Below are 21,578 nucleotides of genomic sequence, written 5' to 3' on the forward strand. Positions count from 1 at the left end.
CAAAGGAGTTGATCCATGTCTGGGTTGGAGATACCCAGGAGAAAAAGTAGAATTTCCTTTCTAGTGCCTGTCTACAGGAATGTTTGATAATGAATAGTTTCAGAGCAGGCATGGAGGGGGAAATGTAACCCTTTGTTGCCCTTCTTTAAATTTAACCTATTTCCTCTGAAGTCAGTATTTGCATTGGGAGAAAATCCCCCATTGATGGATCTCCTGTAATTGTCCCTCCTGTAAAATCTTGACCTTTTTCTTTCAGTCCAGAGAATGCTACCTGAAGATTTTAGACATTGATCCTGGAAAAGAGAAGCTGTGCAAAGGTAAGGAGTATAAAGAGCCTTTCACTTTCCTGCTGCTGCCATCCTGCTGTCGACTTTAAACTAGCTTCCTGTATTTTGAAACACGATGTTTGTACTTCTGGCTTGCTGCTACTTAAGCACCAGGACCCGACACTTAATTGGAACACCGTGCTTTACGCTCACTGAATTCCGTTCCATTAGTTTTTGCTATAGGTTATGTGTCCTGTTTAGGTCTACATCCCCCCCCCCTTTGGACTTTCAGACTACATACACCAAGTAGACCTGGAGGAGAAAAGGCAGCACGAGGAGGAGAGGGCCATGGAGGAGCTTGAATCTGGAAAACACACAGCTGTGTCAGTGAAGGAGTTGCTCCAGAAGCTCCGCATCCCTGATGAGAACATTCTGTACTATGCGGATGGAATTAGGCTTTTGACTGCATTGATGCAAGACTGTGAGTACCCCCAGGATGTGCATATAAGTAGCAGGCCTCATGTTTGAGAAGTGCTCAGCACTTGTGACCTGAAATGCTGCTTACTGAAAGCCTCGAAGAAGACTGTTTTGAGTGGTTTGTGCTATGCTGCTTGCTGCTCCCTCTGTCAGCCCTGACTTTAGTGAACTTGTTTCTTATCTCTAGGTATTGGGTGAGCATGTCATGATACTTCTCTGACATGATTATCTTTGAATTTGTTACAGGCACTGAGCAAGCCTTATTTAGGACAAACAATGGCTTCAGTATCATCAATGACAACGCAGTCGTACAACGGTAAGGTCTCTCAGGTGAAGAGAACAGAAGGGTGTTACAGGCCAGAGCAATAGCAAGTCTATTTCCAAGAAACACAATCGCCCGTATGAAATTCAGATGGGCTGATCAGCCGATAATGTGGCAGCCAGTTGCAAAGTTTTACTGACTTCTAGGTGACCCTTTGCACACACAAAAAAATCTGCTCTTTTGGATGTGTAAAGGAAAATTGACTTTGGTGCATCCTCCATGCTCCTTCTGAAGGCTTAGTCTTTTTAATTTGTCAAGCCTGAGGGTAAGTGTAGGTTAGGAAAGCATAACATAAAAGGGTATCAGATCTAGGAGTTCTAAAGCACCACATTCACCCAAGGCGGAAGACCTCCACTAGTTTCAGCCAAAGGCAGTGTACGCTTTGCTGATTTTCACCAGGAAGGGAGTTCAGGCCCCCTTTGCTCTAACTGCTGGAACTTTTTCTCAGTATCTCTTTAATGTTTTTAGAATCAAAGCAGAGGATCTTCCTGCAGGATTTATGAGCTCCTTGCTTCATATTGTTTCATTTTTGCAATGTGCTAAGTTGTACTTCTTGAAAAGCAATAACTCTGGTGACTTTAAGTGCTACTCTCAGCTGCCTAAATCTGATGCCTGGAGGAGATCAAAGACATTTGTTCACTGCTGATTTCTTTTTAATTCTTTTGGAAAACAGAACAAAGAGAGATCCAGGGGAGCTGTAAGTGGAATGAGTGAATGCGAGCAAAAGCCGTCTGTGCAAAATGTAATAGTAACTTGAATGGTGTCTTGAAGTCCACAGTGATTCAGTCCATTAGGATGGGAAGAATCTTTTAATGGCCTTCTGGGAGAAAACAGGAGGCCTCTTGTAAGGCACCTGGAGAAATGTTAAAGCTTAGAACTGAGGTATAAGAACATAGGAGCTGCCTTATATTGAGACAGACCATCAGTTTTTGCTTTCTAAGTAGACAGATAAAATCCTGCACTCTCTGCTAGTGTGGCCCTGAGTCGCATTTTGGGGGGAACAATTTTTTTGCCAGCAGAACATTGCTGTGTAAAAAAATACATGGCCTGGCTGGGCACCATCCAGCCTGAGAAAGCACCTTTCGTGATTCAAAAGCCTGCACCAATGTTTTAAACCCCAGTTTGTCCAAACAAAAGGCTGTGCCTCACTTGCTTCATGTTTCCTTATTCTGTGGGACCAACACATCTCCTGGGACCTGCCCCTCTCCTCTCCTTGATGTTTAATGAACCGGTTTATTTTCCAGGGTTTTCCACACGAAGACAAAATCCCCTGATGAAGTGGAGCTGTTTATTTCCATTCTCCTTCTGTGGCAAGCAGCCTGCAAAGACAATGGTAATCAACAACAATTATTGTTAATGTATTGTGAATACGGCTTTGACTCTGCTTGGAAGCATTGTTTTCAGTGATTCACTCCTGCGAGTGCTCATCTTTCCAAGATCCTGCAACAAAGATTTGCAGGTCAAATGTAATTACGGCAAGTACAGCATTAGCAGTGAGCCTCTGGACTTCCCACTAACAACTCCCTAAGGCCCTTCACAAAGCTTCTGCCCATTAAACTTTTTATATTCAACCTACTTCTGGGAACTCCCACCTTGGCCTCCACTTTGCTTGTGCTTGGACCTCAGGAGCACTTTCTTAGCTATTAATAACTAATAGTCCTTTGCAGTTAATAATGGCAGTGGTGTAGCAAGATTACCCCAGGGGAGAGGTTTTGCATCATCTTATTGTCTTTTGTGTCCATGTGGCTCTGAAAATCCTTGACTTAAGTTATGTGTCAGTGCCAGATTGAAATGGTTAGACATGGCTCAGTCTCACATTTGTGTTAGACAAAGGAGTCCAGCTAGCGCCAAGCTTTCTCTGAAGGCATGTTCTCAGAAATGAGATGGTTGTAGGATACAGCCAGAGGGACCAGAGGTTTCTTTCTTTAGGGAATGGACTTTCAAAAAGATGGTGGAGAGAAATAAGCTAGACAAGTTTCTGGAGCATGAAGTTGTTCAAATTAAGCCTTAAGCTGCACTTCTTGTGTCCTCCAGTGATGCTTGAAAGGTAGGACTAAAAGAGACATGTGAATTGCTTCTCATGTATGAATGAGATATATAATTTGCCCTTTAGAAATGGCACGAGGGAGGAGAGAGGGAGGGAAAGGGAGTAATGGAGAGTGCAGACAGAACACTCTTCCTTTTACATTACTCCTACAGACATATCCCTCAAGCAGATGACAGAGCAGTGCTCACATAGCTGAGTGATTTTGGAACAGAGACAAAATTGCTGACAAAAGACTTTCAGAGCACCTGGTGGAGCAAGCTGAAATTTTCTTGTTTTTCTTTCTTGTTTTCTTTTCCAGAGGAGAACCAGCGCCTGCTTCTCACTCATCCTGATGTCAACCTGCAACTTCCTTCTCTGTTGCTCTCTGAGGTGCCCGAAATCCAAGAAGAGTGCTTAGCCCTGCTTTCTCTCTATGCAGAAACAGAGAATGGGAGGATCCTGTTGGTCCGACACCTGGACACAACTAGGTATTGCATTTTAACCTGGCTTGCTTAAGCAGTCCCAGTCCTTCTGCAGAAACAAGGAAGAGCAGGAAAAATTGTCGGGGCTGAAACAGTCATGTTGGGGCTCAGTCTCTGAAGCTGAGATCACGAGCAATATAAGTGTAATGGTTCTAGGGGTTGCTCGTGCGTAAGTTGCCGCCACTCCTGGCTAGGTTACCTGGTTGAACCCTTTCTGGCTGGACAGCCTCTAGCTCCGTGGCTGTCTCAGTCGCTGGCAGAATCCGTCAGTGGGCGTTTCTTGAACTTCTTCCAGCAAAGAAGTTCTTTGACACCAAGTCTCCTCCTACTCTCCCTGCACGGAAGTCTTCTGCACAGGAAGGGTGTGGGCAGCGGAGTACCTGTACTCTCTCCGCTGGTCTCCGGCAAGGAGTCTTGGAGCCTCCTCTCCGATTCCCCCATCTGCCCCCCTTCTCCACTGGTGTTACGCTGATTTCCTTCCCCAGCAGATGGGCTGCCTCTCTCCCTACTGGGACCCTCTCCGGCATCCCTCTGGAGCCTTCCCTCCGCCTCTAGCTCCGATGGCAGTTCCCTGACAATAAGCATCCTACGTATTTTCAGTCCAAGTGTTAGCTTCTCAGACTGCTTGAAATGGGACCTTGGTTTTTAAAGTTCGAGGAGCATTCCTTCAGCATCTTTTGCCTTTGGACTGGGAATTGGGCTTGTCTTCATTGAGTCTGACTTGACTTCCTTTTTTCCAGTTTCTGAAGAATCTTGCATTTGGCCTTGGGGCTTGCACTTCACTTTCCAGTGTTTTGTCAAGCAGCCACTTACTGAGGGGTGGGGAACAATTTTCAGATTGAGGGCTACATTCCCTCATGGGCAGCCTTCAGGGGCCACATGTTAGGGGTGCTTGAGGCAAAAGTGGGCAGAATAATAGGTGCGACAGAAGGGTACATTCTAGCCACACAAGCACCAGAATTGCCTGCCTGCCTCCTTGTATCTCTCTCACCCCTCTCTCCATCCAGGCAAGCAAGAGACATAGTCACAGTTAAGCACTTGAAGAGGGGGACATATTCTCTAAGAGTTCCAAGGGCCAAACAGAGAGGCCCGGAGGGCTGGATTTGGCCCCTGGGCATGAGGCTCCCCACCCCTGTTCTCATCCAATCGTACACACCAAGGCTGTCCCTTTGGGTGGAAAGCAGGAAAAGGAATGGGGGTAGGGAGATTCTTCTTCCTCCTCCTTCAGCAGTAGCTCCTTCCTGCTGGGCACCAGAGCTCAGAAGTGGCAAAGCACTTATAGACAAGCTGAAGCAAAATGGCTGCTCCTTAATTTCTTTGGGGAAACGCACGTCAATCTCCCTGGGTCTCCCCACCCACAGTAATAAGTTTGCTGGTAATAAGGAAAATTCCCTCCAAGAAAAACACAGTCTCTGGGGTAAATGACATCTTAGTGGTGTAATTAAAAGCAAAATACTTCACTGTTTTGCATTGTTTGTAAGCCTAGCCAGGAATTAAAAGGCAGCTCAGTGTGTTGAAGAAGTCCCACCTGGTATCATGGTAAAAGGCTGTGCTCTTGCCTGCTTGGAAAGTGTGGTTTAAGCTTGTCTAGCTTTTCCATAGCCCTACATGGCGGATGGAGCAGCAATTTGCAAAGGTTAGCAGAAGGTGAGGTGTAGATGTATTTGCAGCCGTTCAGGACTCAAAGCTATTCTTCTGGGGTTGAGGGTGATGGAGCCACCAAGACAGCATCAGACTGAATTCCTATCTATTCTCTCCCAGCTCTACCATAGCTGCTGTATTCTCTGGGTGTGCCACGTTGCAGCTATGGCAGATGTCAGGACCAGGGAGAGAATGAGCTGCAGCTGCTTTCTCTCTTGCTGCTTCTTCAAGAGATTTAAAAGTCTATCCAGTGTGTCTGAGAGCATTGCTCTCATTAGGACTATAATACACAGGACAGAGATGACATTTTGTGCTAACAACCTGATTGTTAAGCCAGTGCATGAAATGCTAGGAGTGAAGGAAAACACTTTTTTTAACCTGATGCTACTTAACTGATGCTACTCAGATAGTCAAGCGCAAGTGACATAAAATTCTTACTTTTGCAAAATGTGGCAAACCTCATATTGAAGCACATTTTTGCAGTTAAGATACCAGACATATCACTACAATTGCTTATATAAGCATGTGTTTCCAACTGCAATCAGGACAGATTTTAGTTATTGACTTGATCTTGGAGAAAAAGATCCACTTGCATTCCTCTTGTTTTTCATTTGGACCTTGCATCAATATTTTTTTAGTTTTAAGCTTGTGTTAGTCGATTTGGAAATTGGAATCAATAACTTCTAGGATTATAGTGCCACTGTGCAGCATTAAAAATGTGTGCAAAAGGGATAATCCGCTTCGATTTGCGGTTTTTAACTTGGACAATCCCCCCAGTTGAAGAATGACATAAGTTTAAATACATCATTTTGAAATCACAGAGGAACAAAAGACATTTCTAACACTTGTACCAACATTTTATAACATGAAGTTCCAACACTGAGGCAAATACATTTTTTAAAAAATAGAATTTCTATTCATAATGCAGCTATATTTTGGTGAGTCAGACTCCTTTGTCCACTTCTGTAGAAAAGACCCAACACTTCACTGACCGTTTACTGTTCCAGATGACATAATTTGCCTGTCTACGCCAATGAATTGCTTGTCTCACCCACCCACTCTAGCTATTTCATGTGATTTTCTTAGCGTGAAAGAAGGTGCATCAGAGATACTTGGATTGATAGTTTTCATTGGGAGAGTGATTGCTTTGAGTATAGCTTGGGTTTGTTTCCTTTCAGTGATAAGAACTCACTAAAACTTAGTCCTGTTCTCCCTCCTTCCCTCCTCACCTCTCTCTCTGTCTCTCTCTCTCTCTCTCTCCCTCTCCCTCTCTTGTTAGGTGCCTAGTACAAATAAAAATTCAAGGTGACTTGGAATGCAAATCCAAAGTTTAAGCAGCCCAATTGGGATTCTACCCTGCTTGCTTACCTCTGCTATCTCGCTGACCCAAGACATGTTTGGCTTTGTTTTTCAGGTGGCTACACATCTTTATGTCCTTCATCAAGGTTTTTGACAGCAGAGCTAGATGTGCCTTGAAATTGCTGACCAGCTTAGTCCCAGAGGAGAAGTAAGCTGCCCTTCTTAGATTCCTTCCTCATCCAGAACTAGCTTTGGGAGTTTACTGAATACTGACATTCATGACTAAACTGTAGACTGCTTTAACAAGGCAGGGCTTGCACCCTATGTCTGAGAAGACGTAGGTGGCAACCACTAAGATGCAAATCTCTAAAGAGTCATCTTGACTGGAATAGTTTTATGGAGGTTTGCTTGTTCAGAGGCAATGTATTGCTGCCTGCCAATTGTTGGGGAGCAACAATGAGGGAAGGCCCTGGACTTCAAGCCCTGCTTGTGGCCTTCCTGGAGGTATCTGGCTGGTTGTTGGGAGAAGCAGAATGTTGGAATACACGAGCCCACCTGGGTCTGGCACTGGTATGCTGTCTCTGACAATGGAGATTCCATAGGGCCATCATGAGTAGCATCCATTGAAGGCCTTCTTCTCCATGAGTTTGTCTGTTTCTCTTTCAAGGCCATCTCAGTTAGTGTTCATCACCATATCTTGTCTTAGTGAATTATGACACTGAGTCAGAGGTTTGGGCATCTGTTTGGAAAGGCTTGGCAGGCTTAATATGTCCCTCCAGTCATCTGTGGAAGAACAAGAGCCCCGGCATCTGGTTGGCCACTGTAAGAACAGGATGCCAGACTAGATGAGCCATTGGCCTGATCCAGCAGGCTTTTGTGTTCTTAAGGTCTAAAGATCAGTCTCACTTTGTTACCAGGTTCAAAATTCAGTGCCGTATCAAACTCTCCACAGAGGCTTTGCCACTATTCATAGAATTACTGGTAAGAAAACCTCTCTCTCTTGCTGAATTTTGCTGCAAAGCATTGTTTTTGTCCATTTTGTATGCTGCAGCTTTGTTTCATTTCAAATTTCTGCAGGGATTATTTACAGCTAAAGCTGAAATGCTTAACATAGATCTGGAAGATGATAGGCAGGATGAAAAGTTGGAAATAATTAGAGGCTGAATAAGGAAAAAGAAAAAACAAATGGGTAGCTTGGATGTTTCCTGAAGCCCTTTTTGAATTTCCAGATTTGTCAGAGGGATTGTGAAGGTGGCAGGTGGGCATGATGAGTTTGGGTCTTGAGTAAGCTAGGCAGTTGCTTTTCTTTTGCCATACCCTTGTGCCTAACTCTGGTGCACTGAGACAGGAATCACCATGGAGTCTGACTCTCTGGATCCATGAAAAGGGATCCTGAATCTGTTTTTAAGTACTTTTACAAATACTAAATCATGGTAAGACAATTCAGATAGAAGTTTAGGTTCCCAAGGTGCTTCTGTCCCTCATCAGTGCTTCATCCATTTTTGTCCTCAGCAATGGGGAAAGAGTTTGTTCATGGCTAGTGTTGCACACTGGGATTCAGCTGTTTTAAGCAGCAGCCCTGGAAATCCCTCCATTGCTTCTGGAGTTGAGCGACAAGGACATGGCATGAGGTCCTCATAACAGCTTGATGAAGCCATTTCCATTAAAAAGAAAATTACACTGTTGGATTGTTTTCTGCTGATCTCAGGACTGCCCCCATAGAGATTTGGCATTTCCTCAGGAATGTTCATTTCCAAATACTGTAATGATAGAATGAAGGATTATTTTTCAGTAGAGAGGGAATCTTCTAAAATTTCTAGTCTGGTTGTGGAGTATTATGGGTGGATATACAAGAAAATTCACATTGTCCCAACCTGTTTTCACTCGTTTCAAAAGAGTTCTGCTGAGACACTGAACGAACTGGGCCTCGCCCATTGCATTGCCATCATGGGAGACATGTGCTCAGACGTGGTCATCCGAATGCAGATGACTGAAAGCCCAGATTGCTGGCAGGCCTGTTTGAGCTTTCTGGTGAGTAGGTGTGACCTGGCAGCATGCTCTCCATTGCATTGGCTGGGTTTGCCCCCTCCCATCTTGTATGGGCTGGGGTTGCTTCCTTCTCCTATTCCTACCTTTGCTTCTCCTATTGTGCTGCCCTATTTTCAATATTTAATTCTTGCTTCTTAAATAAAACACAAAAGTTAATACTGAATGCAAAATTGAGCTGCTAAGACATATCCCACCCAATAATAATCAAACCCAAATGTTGATGCAATCACAGTTACAAAGCTTCAGAGTCATTTTTTTAAATGTGGCTTTTTGAAATGACCCTATAGAGCAAACATTTTCATCAGGGGACTAGTCCACTGTCCCTCAGACCTTGTAGGGGGCCGGACTATATTTTGAAAAATATAAATACCCTGCAAGCCGGTCCCGCAGCTGCCTCCGGACCTGGAGGAGGAATGCACTCTGCACACGCTCAGGAGCGCGTCTAGGTGGCACCCGCTCACCGGCGTTGTTGATGAGTAGCAGCCACCCCATTGGCCCGTCCCCGCGGAGCTCCCAGGCGGTGTACACCACGCACTGTGGCCCATCATCCGAGGCCAGGTCAGCAGGCAGGCCGCGCATGCGGAGCACCAGACAGGGGGTGTGCAGCTCACCCACCAGCTGCTCCAACGCAGCCGCCGAGCGTGCCACCAGCAGCAGTGCCAAGCCGGGTGTCAGGCGTGGGGCCAGCAGGTGCGCCAAGCTCTGCCTGAAGCCCCGCGATGCACCCATCATGATGCCCATGGCACAGCCCAGTCCCGCTGCCAGCCTGCTGGCCTCTCCGTCCATGGCCGTGCTGGGTTTACTTCAGTGCACGGATGACGAGGCTTTGGATTGGCTGTAGGAACTTCCTGCGGCCAATCCGAAGCCGCGCCAGCGTCGCTGCCTGCCCAGAAGCCGTGCCAGCATCATGGAACTCAGTCCCCACATGGCAAGGCGTCCACAGCACGCGGGGGACTGACCAAGTGGGTGGCAGGGTCCGCAGGCCAGATTTACGAGCCAGGGGGGCCGCATCTGGCCCCCGGGCCTTAGTTTGCTGACCCTTGCTATAGAGCATTAACTTAAGTCACTTTTGCTTTAGCCATACTCTCCCAAAGCATTAACCATTTCAGAAAATAAACTTCATTCCTCACAAGTAGAAGTTTGGAATCTCACCTTTGGAATGGGGTGGGGAGAGAGTCAACTTAGAAAGGAAGCCCAACCAGAAATCTTCCTTTCCTGTTGCAGTGGAAAGATGACCTCCTTTAACAACCTGTCACTGTTTTAATAGCATCATACTGTCTTATCTGGATCTACGACGGTGTTATGGTCTCATGTAACTAACTACCTGAAGTTGCCTCATACTGAGTCCAGACCATTGATGCAAATAGTCCATTAATGCTTGTGTAGTAATTGGCAAGGGCTCTCCTTTTCATCCTTTCATCTGGAGATGCCAGGAACTGAACCCAGGACCTCTTAAGTAAAAACATGTGCTTTGCCTGCCCCAAGGAGTGGTCAGATTCAATGAGTGACCAAAAGGGGAGTGCATAGTCCCTGGAGCAGGAAATATGAGGAAGCTATGAGCCCCAGACACTGAGATTTCCACATACCTCAACAGTTTTTGTGAAATCCTAGTGTGCTTATTTTGTCTTCTCCCTGTGAAGGATGAGTGCTGGAACAAAGGCAAGGCCACCAGATACCCAGAGTGTCTCTATGCACTGCTTGGCCTGATGATGAACCTCTCTTTGGAACCCAATTTGCTCCTTCAGGTAAAGTGTTGGGCTCTCTCACCTATCCTTTAGTTGATTTGTTGGTTTCCCAAAGTGGAATTGAATTTAATACCTTTTGTGAGCCTTCCCACCTCTACTACTGTAGCTGTGAAGTTGTGTGTAGTCTTTTACTTTCCCAGAATGTGCCCCTATACCCACCCACCCCCAATTCCTAAGGACAGGTGCACCAGCCAGTGACCTCTTTTTTTTTTTGTCACGGATACACCCAGGAACTTCATCTAAATTCTGGAGAGGCTGCACCTCTATAACTTGCCAAAATCAGGCTTTTGGCTCTTGCAATTGCACATGAGTCCACTGTAATTGTTATTTAAAATTATACAACTGCATCATCCATGTACATGACACTTGAGAAAAAAGGAGAGGGCAGCATAAGTTGGGATGAGACATAGGGTTGTATCTAAAGTAGTATAGTACGGAGTTAAAAGTCACTGAGCTGTTTGCTTGTTTCACTGTTCAATGTTTTGGGCCAGTGGAACGCTGTTGCCAAGAGAATATATGAGCAGGTTGCTGGTAATTTGGTTACACAATAGGTGGCATATTATGCTGTTCAATGAATTTCCTCCGGTGCAGCTGTTGCATTCTTCTGTTGTGTTACATTAAAACTCACTGGTCTGCTAGTACATAAGTCCTTGCACTTAGCTGACGGAGAATGTTGGATGCAGTCTGTAGTGACAAGCTTTGTCACTGAGAAGGGATCTGAATCAAAAACTGTCCAGTCCACGTATAAATTTACTGCCCTGTGACTTAGAGCACTGTTATATGTCATACCTCAGAGGGGCCTTCCTGCTAATCCAGTAATTAGGAGCAGTAATTAAGCTTCTGTTCTCAGCTGACATTCTCACCTTATTGGTTCTTTTCAGGATCTTGCCATAGAGATTTCTGGGAAATGCATGTCCCTCTTTGACTGTAAAGAGGGAAGAATTGTGACAGTAAGTGGTACTTGAGTTGAAGGAAAGTGGTAGAATTAATATTAAATGAATGTGTTTTGTTGCTCTCACAGTGCTGTGATGTAAATTTGTTTTCTTATTGAGGTTTAATTATATATATGTATATTATGTATTATATAATGTTGTACTGGCTTTGGTTTTAACAAAGAGAGGGCTATAAATTGCCTACATAATGCTCTTATGTCTATTCTTATCGTCTCTTGAGGAAGCATGCAGATTGGGACTGGGATGTTGCCAGAAGCAGAAAAAGGTTTGGGGGCAAAGGCAGTGGGAAGGAAAGAAGCAGGGGCTAGCTTGGAATGCCCACAGGCTGCCTGCAGAGGATTATGGCTCAGAAATGAAGTAGCAGTATGTAACTGGTGAATCCTCCTCCTTCTTGGGAGTCACTTCTCTTTGCTCCCAACCATGATGCCTTTGCCATTCCACTCTGGCTTTAACTAAGGATTTTAGCTTGGGAACTGAAGCACAAATAAACATAGGAGTTGTCCTCCTATAGCCTGAGCTATGCTTTGTCTCAGATTAATACCAAAACGAAGAGCCACAGTTTGTCAGGCATGATGAGCTTCCTTTCCAGATAATAAATGTTTAGTATTGGCTTGCTGTTTTATTTTCTGCCTTGACGGTATCTATCCAGCAATATATAAAAGTAAAAGGTCCAGTCAGCTCTAGCAAAGGACCATGACATGAACAAATATGATAGCTTGTTTTTTGAAAGAAGAGAAATCAACTTCTCTCTCTTACCGCCACCTCCAAATTTCTTCTCCTTAAGCGAGCAGTTGGGCTTTTAAGTCACATCCTGCCAATAAGTCCAGAGGCACAGGAAGAGGCGATAAAAGATGGCGTGGTGAGGAAAATGATCAGATTTCTCAAGGTAATTCGCCAGTTTCAGGTTTCTATAACATCTAGAAAGTCAGTGTTTTCATGGCAGTGCCCTGTACAATGAAAGTATAGTTGAACCTGGGCTATAGGAGCATAGGAAGCTGCCTTTATACAGAGTCATATGATATCTACACTGACTGACAGTGGCTGCCCAGGATTTCAGCCAGAGCTCTCTCCCATCCTTACCTAGAGATGCTGGGGATGGAATCTAGGACCAGGGGTGAAACTCGGCTTTATTTCACCTGGGTCAGACCCAGTTTGGCACTCCCCCATGTGTATTTGTGGACACACACACACAAACACAGGCTGGGAGCCTCAATGGCACCCCTCTGGAGGCTTCAGCCAGGGCAAAAAATTGGCTAGCCCCCCCCCCACCGCCTCCTAGTTATGGTTCTGCCTGGGACCTTCTGCATGCAAAGGAGCTGCAGCCCTTCCCCTGCCTTATACTAAATCCGAAGCAAAAAGCACTGGGTGCAAAATGGACCCTCTGGTTATACAGAAACTAGGGTTGCTTATTATAGGCGTCTCTCTTCTTTCTTTCCTGAAAATGTTCACACTTGAAGTTATATGGAATCAGAACATTGATGCATCTAGCCTGGTACTCATTGCCATAGCTGTCAACTTTTCCCTTTTCTTGCGAGGAATCCTATTTGGAATAAGGGAATTTCCCTTAAAAAAAGGGAAACATTGGCGGCTATGCTCATTGCTGTTTTTGCTGTAATGGAGCAGATTAATAATAATAATATAATAATAATAATAATAATAATAATAATAATAATAATAATAATGATAATAATTTATTTATACCCAGCATTAGCCCAGCATTTGCCAGTTCTGAATTGGTAGTGTTTTCCCAAAGTCTATCTTGCCACCTGCTGCATGAGATGCAAAGCATGTGCTCTACCACTGAGCTATAGGCCCAACCTTTCCTTAGTATATATACACCTTAGAAATAATTTATGGGATTGCCCAACTACCTGCACTACTATTCAGGTCCTCCCCCTGCTGCCCCTTCCTCCAGTGTGGCAGTGTTCTTTCCAATAATGTTTATAGTATTTTTGCCACCCTCTTCTGCTGAAAAAGAAGAACATAAGATAGCTGCTGTCCTCAGCCTTATAATCTAAAAGAAGGAGTTAATAGAAGGAAGGTGCCCTGAATACATCTTAGTCCTTTAAAACTAGGGGAGAGGCAGCAGTGCACCCACCTACAATGATACTCTCACTGCTTTCCGCTTCCTCCCCCAGGAATCCCGGAAGTTGTAGTTTAGTGAGGAGGTTGAGATACCTCACCTCTTAATGTAACTATTATGCCTGGATGGAGTCACAGCAGATAAAGGATGCTTGGAAACTGCATGAGATTCATAGCATTGCTGTGCCTCACTCCCAGCATATCCAGTCTGCAACCATTTGAAGAATTCTAGGCATTCCTTTGGCATCTTAGCATGGCAGCAATGAGGTCAGTGCTCACTTTTGCCACCATTCCATCTTCACCCATGCAGGCTACTGCATGCATAATATAATGAATAGAATATAATGAATAAGTATAAGATAATGAAAAGCAAAATTTAGCAGGAGCAGAGAGGAAGGAAAATAATTTACAGAGTGTTGGATGACTCCGTGGCCTTAGCTCTTCACCTCTAAATAATGTTTCGGCCCAGAGAAAATGGTCCGGGTACCTATGAAAGCTGAAAAAAGAGACCTTTTATACGTTCTGTTTAGTGTGCAGTGAAGCCATCCCTTGGATGGATTTATTCCCTTATCAGCAATTCATGTATGGAAATGAACCATAAGAAGCATCATTAGAACTGCATATTCTTGGGAGCGCCCATATTCCTGTTAGAGGTCACAGACTGTTGTAGTGTTAGAGCTTGAATCTGATTATGAGGCATTGTCTGGGCATAATTAGGAGCTAATATATTTAAAGATGGAAGAAAATTATTACTCTCAGAATGCCTAAATACCCCATGATTTGCTGCCTTGTCATAAAGCACCCATAAACTTTCTGGAACTGAGGGCCTTGTCGTATATTTCCGAACCCCAGAGTGCATAACTAGACATTTAATGGATGCCTCTTTTTTTACTCCAATCCAGGCAGATGGGCAGATCACACATGGCTATGCAATGAAAATCCTGGCTGTTTGTGCCAAAAGTAGCCAAGAGGCACAGGAAGAGATAGTGAAGCTGGATAAAAGTAAGTGCTGGCTGCTAAGAGTTGATCTGGGGCAAGGACCACAGACAGGGATCTCTGCTGTCTACAGGATGAAGCAGGACCGTTAATCCTATCTTACACCCTGCAGAATCCAAATACATTTAACAAACAGGGTAGCCTTCACCGCTGCATAATACGGCCTCCAGTCATTCTTAAAGTGCAGCCTGTTGTGCCTGTTTTCTATGGAGAAAATAGGTTTGTGTGCAGAACAGTAAACCACCATCTTGGAAGAGGAAACAGTATCTTGCACTCGTTTAAAGGGAACAGTTTAAGGAGCAGAAAAGAGGGACTCTATACTGTAAGCAGAGTTGTTGGTTTTGGGGGGAGGAGGGGAAATCTATATTACAAGGCAAACTCAAGCTTCATTGTGAGCCTCACTCTTAATCCGAATGTGGAGACCAGCTGGGGGGGCACGTTTGTAGAGTAGAGATTAACTGTTCCCCACCAGCAGATTCTCCCTTAAAAAATCTCCCTTCCTCCCGCATCAATTTTGACATAGTTCCCCACCACCACCACCAAAAGCTGGAAGCAATTGAGCTGGGGAAGAAGGGTGGGGAGAGAAATGGCTCAGAAGAGGGGAGATTGCTTTGGAAAACGCACGACTTTGGAAGAGTTATGCAACCTCCTCCGTTCTCTTCTTTGGGTGCTCCCTTTTCATCACCTTGGCAAATGTGAGTTGCTGCAAACACTTTGCTGAGGGGACACATAGCAAATAAAGTAACTTGTTCTGCCCTTAGGAGGATTTTATTGACCCTGATAGGGTCAAGGAGAGGAGCCCGCCCACCTCCCCAGTTCTAGCCTGCCTAGGGCCTGTAATGCATTTGGGCCTCTAATGAGAAGCTGAGTTTTGGAGATTTTTTAAACAATAGACGAGTGACAGTTTGATGCAGATACAGAGACATCACCTTGCCAACAAAGATCCGTATAGTTAAAGCTATGGTTTTCCCAGTAGTGATGTATGGAAGTGAGAGCTGGACCATAAAGAAGGCTGATCGCCGAAGAATTGATGCTTTTGAATTGTGGTGCTGGCGGAGACTCCTGAGAGTCCCATGGACTGCAAGAAGATCAAACCTATCCATTCTGAAGGAAATCAGCCCTGAGTGCTCACTGGAAGGACAGATCCTGAAGCTGTGACTCCAATACTTTGGCCACCTCATGAGAAGAGAAGACTCCCTGGAAAAGACCCTGATGTTGGGAAAGATGGAGGGCACAAGGAGAAGGGGACGACAGAGGACGAGATGGTTGGACAGTGTTGTCGAAAATACCAGCATGAGTTTGATCAAACTGCGGGAGGCAGTGGAAGACAGGAGTGCCTGGCGTGCTCTGGTCCATGGGGTCACGAAGAGTCGTACACGACTAAACAACAACAACAACACCTTGGTGCAGGACACCCTTTCTTAGGGCCACTTCTGAAAGCACAGTTCTGAAATTATTCCTGAGCAACAACTTTGAGCTTTTTAACTTAGAGCTCATTTCAGTTCTCTTCCCCACCCCCAAATCAAGTTGTTGCATACCTTGGAAACCTGCTCTGGGAAAGCACCGATGCCTACAGCTGACTGCTCAGACAGTCATTAGAAGTCTGCGTAATAATCTCCACCTAATTGCAAGGTAATATTGGGACCCTGCCTTGGAACAGGTTGACTTTTAGATCATTAGCATGTAACTCCTGCAAGCCAGCTTCCACATGCGTGGTGTTTCTTGAAAGAGGAGAGCAGTGTCTCTGTTACAATGGGAACTGTGGAATATGGATGAAGATGTCTCTCAAAGAAGTGTGAAATCCTTGGATCTATCTGGTTCTTTCCCCACCCATAAGCATGCACCTTGAAGGAAGCTCTCCCACCTTCCTAGCTTGTGGAAAGTCACACCAGACCCCTCTCGGCACAGAACCGCCCTTTGCTGCTTCAAAACCTTTTCAGCCCACCTCTCTGGCACCCTGACACTAAATTGCTTTCCGTCCAGGCCCTGTAGGTCAGTTTGCAAACTAGCAGCAAGGGATGTGGGTGGAGCAGCAAGTAGCAGGTTGACTCTTTTCAATTTATTAAAAGATTTGACATGAGTTTAATCTGCATTTTCTTCTCCCCACTCCTTGTCCACAGAGCAGCCGTGATGCTGCTAGTTCTTCCTTTCCAAAGAACCATGAAGGTGTTTGGCGTTGAGGGGACAGAGTCTTTGGTTACATCCCTTACTCTTTTGCTGATGTTTGACACCGTTTCTCTTTGGCTCCACACAACCTTGCAGAATGTAAGATACTGCTGAAGTTTCTGCGCTCAGAGAATGAGGTGTTGGCAGGAAATGCTGCTTTCTGCCTTGGGAGATGCTTTGAGGTGCCCGGAGCAGCCACTAATTTGCTCGACGTGGATATTGTGCGGATTTTATTGAAAGTCGCTGGCAGGAATGCTCAGAGGACGTCTGCGCAAGAGAACGCAGCCATTGCTTTAGGAAAGCTCTGCACAGCTGATGCCAGGCAAGAATCCACAGATGTGGGCTCACTGAGGATTGCCCTTGTTCTGTTGGTTTTATTTATTTGTTTATTTGGCATATTTATGTCCTGCTGAACTACTAAGTGAAGTTCTCAAGGCAGCTTCCAATATATTTAAAATACAGAAATATGCTAAACGTATGAATGTAATCACAAAAGGTGAATATTAGGTTTCCCTTGCCCCAGAAATAGCTGCCAAGCCCCTGACAGGTAAGTCTCTCCTTCCCTCCCTCATTGCCTCCCACAATCCCTGGCTCTGGAGACAGATGCAAGGCATGCTGGGGGAATAAAGGCTAGACCTCTGAGAAGCTCATTTTTTATGGCTTTCTGGTCTCGTTCTGCATTTGTTTGTGCTAATATTTATTGGCAGCCACCCTTGGAACTGATGTTATTTGGCAGATTATGAACAAATATTGTAAATCAGCACACATCCAGCCACTTTGGTGGGCTTTATACAAACAGCTGTAGTGGTCAAGGCATCAAGCGGTGAATGATTTTTGTGTGAGAGAGATGATTGCTTGACTGTTCTGACACATCACAGCCAAGAAGTGAGATCAGGGTTTTCCATTATAATATCATCTTTTGTTACCTTCTGGAATCCTTTTGACATGTGGAGTGGGCCAGGAAGTGCTGAGTTCTGAGTGCACATCATGTGGCTTTACTGTGCAGGGAGCATTTGCAGGAGATGTTGACTTCAGAATAGCTTCACCAACATCTTGGCTGTTAATCCAGACTTGCCCTTTGTAACATGTTAAAAAAAAGCATCCATGGGCTTGCAAAACAGATTTCTGTGTACATAACACATTTTAGCAGTCTTGGGAAGCTTGAGTGGCTGGATCTTATCAGACTTGATATTCCCAGCTTGAAAGACACCAGGCTTATCCCCAGGCCAACAGCATTGGGCAGAATGTCTAAGGCTGCAGTCCTATGCACACTTACTTGAGCCCAGCGAGACTTGCATCTAAATAAAGGTTAATTTGATTGGGGCTGCAAGCCTCTTTGGCTGTGATCAAACTGGCTTGTGGGACTGGAAATGAGGGGAACTGCTGGATTATCCTTCTATTCCTATAAGAGAAACCCATGCACAGCCAGAGGGGATTCTTCTTTCCCAGTTGCCGGAGCCCCTGGAGCCTGCCCCTGCCTGTGAAGGGCTTTGCACAAGAGAACCTGCCCTGCCCAAAGAGAATTTGAGCATTTCTCAAAACCGACCATGAAAATAATCAAAAGGCCTCCATATGCTGCATAAGCTCCTTCAGTACCTGTGCTTTAAGCCTGGTCATTCTCGATGTGGTGAGGTCAGCCTGAATTTGTTCTGATATTGGCTCTCCCTTTCCCCAGGCCAGAGACTTAATGGGCAATACAGTCCTCGAGCCTAATTGCACCTTTCTGAAGCAGGACAGGTTTTGCCAGTTGCAGATGGGGTGCTTGTGTGTATGTGTCTCATGCATACAGTTTGTGCAAGAGGAAAGCAACGATCTGCGGTGAAAGCGGGAATGTGCTGCAATGTTAACACACCCTCGTGCAATAGTTCTCAAGAGTGTGGAGTGCTTTGATTTAGAACACATTAAAGTACTTCTTCACTCAGTGGAATGGAACTTGCTCCTTCCCACAGGAGGCAGTGATGGCTAATTACTTGGGTGACTTTAAAAGAGGATTAGACAAATTCATGGTTCCTACCCAAATTTCTGTGCTCTGCCTCCATGGTCAGAGGCAAAATCCTTGGGAATTGCAATTGCCAGATACCACAGGAAGGGAGATTGCTCTTCTGCTTGGGTCTCGCTTGCATGTTTTCCATAGGCATCTGGGTGGCTACTGTGAGAACAGGATGCTGGATTAGATGGGTCCTCTTTGGCCTGATCCAGCAGACTCTTCTTAAGTTATTAGGGCGTTGTGTGAGAGAGATCTGGTGCCAGCCAATCCAGCTCCCCTGCTCCCCAGTATGCCAACAACAACTAAACTCTGTTGTGTCAGGAGGAGCAGAAATTTACAAATAATAAGCTTTTTTATACGCTGGGAAATCTATTGAAGAAGGCATGCAGGTTCCCTTTCAAGTTGCTTTCTACCCACTTGAAAACATTGGCAGCATGGAGATAAATTCAACAGTGTAAATAAGTTTTGATGGATCTAATAATGGAATGCTGAATGGTTTAGTTTATGTAAAATATGCAGGGATTTATGTTACACAAAATGAACCATGGAAAGGAAAGAGAGGAAGTCATTGATATTTTAAGGTTGTTAAAATGAATACTCTAAATTGTAAAACAGAAAATTTAATAAAAATTAGAGAGAGAGAGAGCTGCTGTCTACGACTCTGATAAGTGAGAGACACATAACTTCATCTTTTGCCCTGACAATTGCATTTGACTTAATCTTCCTCTTTTGCTTTGCAACTTCTAGGCACACTAGTCGGCTGCGGGAGCTGAACGGAATGGCGGTCCTCAACACCTCTTTGAAGCACATGCAGGGATTTTAAAGGCTTCTGTAAATGTTCCAGAGCATGTTTACAAAGTCTGCCATAGCTCTGGTCAGGGCTGCACTTTGTTTTTGTAATAAAGAGAATTAATTGGAACAAGGCTACTGTTTGGTGATTCATGGAGGGGGAGATAAAAGTATTGGAAGGATAACTGAGTTAATACAAAGCCTGAGGCCATGCCTGGATGAAAGAGGCTTTTTCCTCCTTTCCAAAAAGAGGTAACCTTTCCATGAGCAAATTTCTTGGTATGATAGAAGTTGCACCGTTTCAAGAGGGCTCTGAAATAGCCGCTGGTTTCCTTTTTGCAGAAGCCACTTGTCAAGTGTTAATCAGCTATCTTAGGTGTCGATTTTCATGCCCAGATAGGTAGAGAGCATGAAAAAAGAAAATGAGTAAATCTGTTCCTTTTTAAGGTGAGGGTGATGTAAATGTCCTCGACAGACATTGACAATAGAAGGTTATTAGCAAAAATGGGCAGTTGTCAGTCTTAAAGAATCAAAGAGGACATTTGAGGCAGAGCTGTGTGGAGGGTAAATTGGACCCTTTGCAGCAGCAGCAGCAGCAGCAGCAGCAGCAGCTTAGCACATACCTCCTGTTTGTGAAAGACCAAGCAACACACTGCACACAAAAATCTATTGCAAGGTCAGATGTGGACCTGGCCCCCAGACTGGCTTATTTAGCTTCAGTACTTTTTTGCTGCTTAATCAGGTTGCAGTAATATAATCAAAATGGGCAGCCAGCCTATGAAGAGGAGAAAAGAAACAGAAAAGTAAAGGGCAATCTTATTTGATTTCAGATTGGCTCTTCTCTTCTCCCTCCTTGACACTTTTAGATGGCTATTATGCCAAAAGCAGCAGATGTAAAATTAGATATCATTATGTCCTCTTGGGAGCAGCTGATGAGTGTATTAATCTTCCCCACTTCAGAGGAAGGTGCTGTTTGGAGTGAGTTGGGCTTTCTTCCAAGCCAGATATGATGGCTGGCTGGAAGGGGCTGCTGCTCATTTGACACTGAACACCAGCACAACGGTGTTGGTCTCTTTGGGTTGTGGGCCCTGGTGGATACTGGTTTAATCACCTTCACTGGGTGGTCACTCTATTCTGCACATTTTAATTGAATAGGTCTCAGGTTGTACTTTTGCATTCTGTTGCTATTCTTTACAACATTTTCCTGTATGCTCATGTATATCGAAACCTTTCTTTTGAAGATAACCCTTCATGCATCTGATGGAGCAGAATCTAGTCCATGAAACTATAAGCCAAAACAAAGTTTTTTATCTTTAATGTATCACAAGACTGGATGATTATTATTGTTATTATTAGTGTCATTTTTTTGATTAAAAAATGCACACAAACATCTCTGGTTCTGCCGATGTGGGCAAACCCACCCCATATAGGTGGCCCATGCCGGCAGTGCCGTTCTAAACTAAAAAAAAAATTTGCTCCCCACCCCAAAGTTAAACACTTCTGCTAAAAAAAAATGCAACAACTTTTCTGTCTGAATTTTCACTGTTTGAAATATAGCAACCCGAACCACATATGAATCAGAAGACTCTTCTCTCCATTGACTCAGTCTCTTCAAGGGATAGCTAAAACATGCTTATATGTTTTTATAGTGTCACAGGATGGCTTTGTTTTAGTTCAGGGGTGTCCAACAGGTCGATCGCGATCCACTGGTAGATCCCCGCGAGGTTTTGTTAGATCGCAGTTGATCTCTGGCTCCCTTTCCTTAGTGTGGCTAAAACGGACTCCTGTCACACCCCCTCGCCCTGCCCTCCATTGTTGTATGATCTCTGGAAGGGAAGACGGAGCTTTCTCTGTGCTGCTGTTTTGATCCATAGTGATCTTTTTGTGAGTGACTGTACGCCTTCGCCCCTTGCCTTTAACCCCCCCAAAAAAGCATAACCCTCCAAAAACGATGCTTTTCTCCTCCTTAAAAAAAGCTCAATGACTTTGAGCTGAACCCCCCCCCCTCCCCAAGGAGTTGGCCACCACTGTTATAGTTAATCCATTGAAGAGTGTCAGGAGCTTCTGAAGAAGGAGCCTCATAACATGTTATCTTCAGTACATCTTTGAGGTCTTCTTTGATTCCCTTTTTCCCCTTCCAGGCACTGGCCAGACCCCCAGGACTTCTTTGCTTCAGCAGAGCTGCTGTTTCAGACTATGCCTTGGCCCTCTTGGGCAGCAGAGTTGGCCCTTTCCCCCTCAAAGTCACATTTTACCTTCTCCTGTAGAAGATTACAACATTGATTCTGGAGCTTTGAC

The 21,578-nt window shown here is 44.7% G+C and overlaps 2 protein-coding genes across 9 annotated transcripts in view; both read left to right on the top strand.

Annotated features, from left to right (window-relative positions):
* TTC12 (tetratricopeptide repeat domain 12) overlaps window positions 1-19,413 on the top strand; it is a 44,753-nt gene extending 25,340 nt beyond the window's left edge. For 6 of the 8 annotated variants that reach the window (XM_083588590.1, XM_083588593.1, XM_083588592.1 and 3 more), the window contains 14 exons: window positions 257-317; window positions 559-747; window positions 990-1,059; window positions 2,310-2,398; window positions 3,411-3,579; window positions 6,629-6,721; window positions 7,431-7,494; window positions 8,410-8,544; window positions 10,203-10,307; window positions 11,189-11,257; window positions 12,045-12,146; window positions 14,245-14,344; window positions 16,601-16,826; window positions 19,239-19,413. In XM_083588590.1, the coding sequence (XP_083444716.1) occupies window positions 257-317; window positions 559-747; window positions 990-1,059; window positions 2,310-2,398; window positions 3,411-3,579; window positions 6,629-6,721; window positions 7,431-7,494; window positions 8,410-8,544; window positions 10,203-10,307; window positions 11,189-11,257; window positions 12,045-12,146; window positions 14,245-14,344; window positions 16,601-16,826; window positions 19,239-19,314 (1,548 nt within the window). In that variant the 3' untranslated portion in view covers window positions 19,315-19,413. Of the gene's footprint in view, window positions 1-256; window positions 318-558; window positions 748-989; window positions 1,060-2,309; window positions 2,399-3,410; window positions 3,580-6,628; window positions 6,722-7,430; window positions 7,495-8,409; window positions 8,545-10,202; window positions 10,308-11,188; window positions 11,258-12,044; window positions 12,147-13,398; window positions 13,609-14,244; window positions 14,345-16,600; window positions 16,827-19,238 lie in introns of those variants that run through there. The other 2 variants (XM_083588595.1, XM_083588597.1) reach the window with 2 other exon arrangements.
* Window positions 19,414-19,450: 37 nt separating this feature from the next.
* LOC310750662 (uromodulin-like) overlaps window positions 19,451-21,578 on the top strand; it is a 32,718-nt gene continuing 30,590 nt past the window's right edge. Inside the window, exon 1 of the mRNA XM_083589140.1 lies at window positions 19,451-19,532. The gene's annotated coding sequence lies outside the window, so the exon portion shown is untranslated. The remainder of the gene's footprint in view (window positions 19,533-21,578) is intronic.

Source organism: Podarcis filfolensis, assembly GCF_964270895.1.
Source record: "Podarcis filfolensis genome assembly, chromosome: 15".
In the NCBI taxonomy this organism is placed as follows: domain Eukaryota; kingdom Metazoa; phylum Chordata; class Lepidosauria; order Squamata; family Lacertidae; genus Podarcis; species Podarcis filfolensis.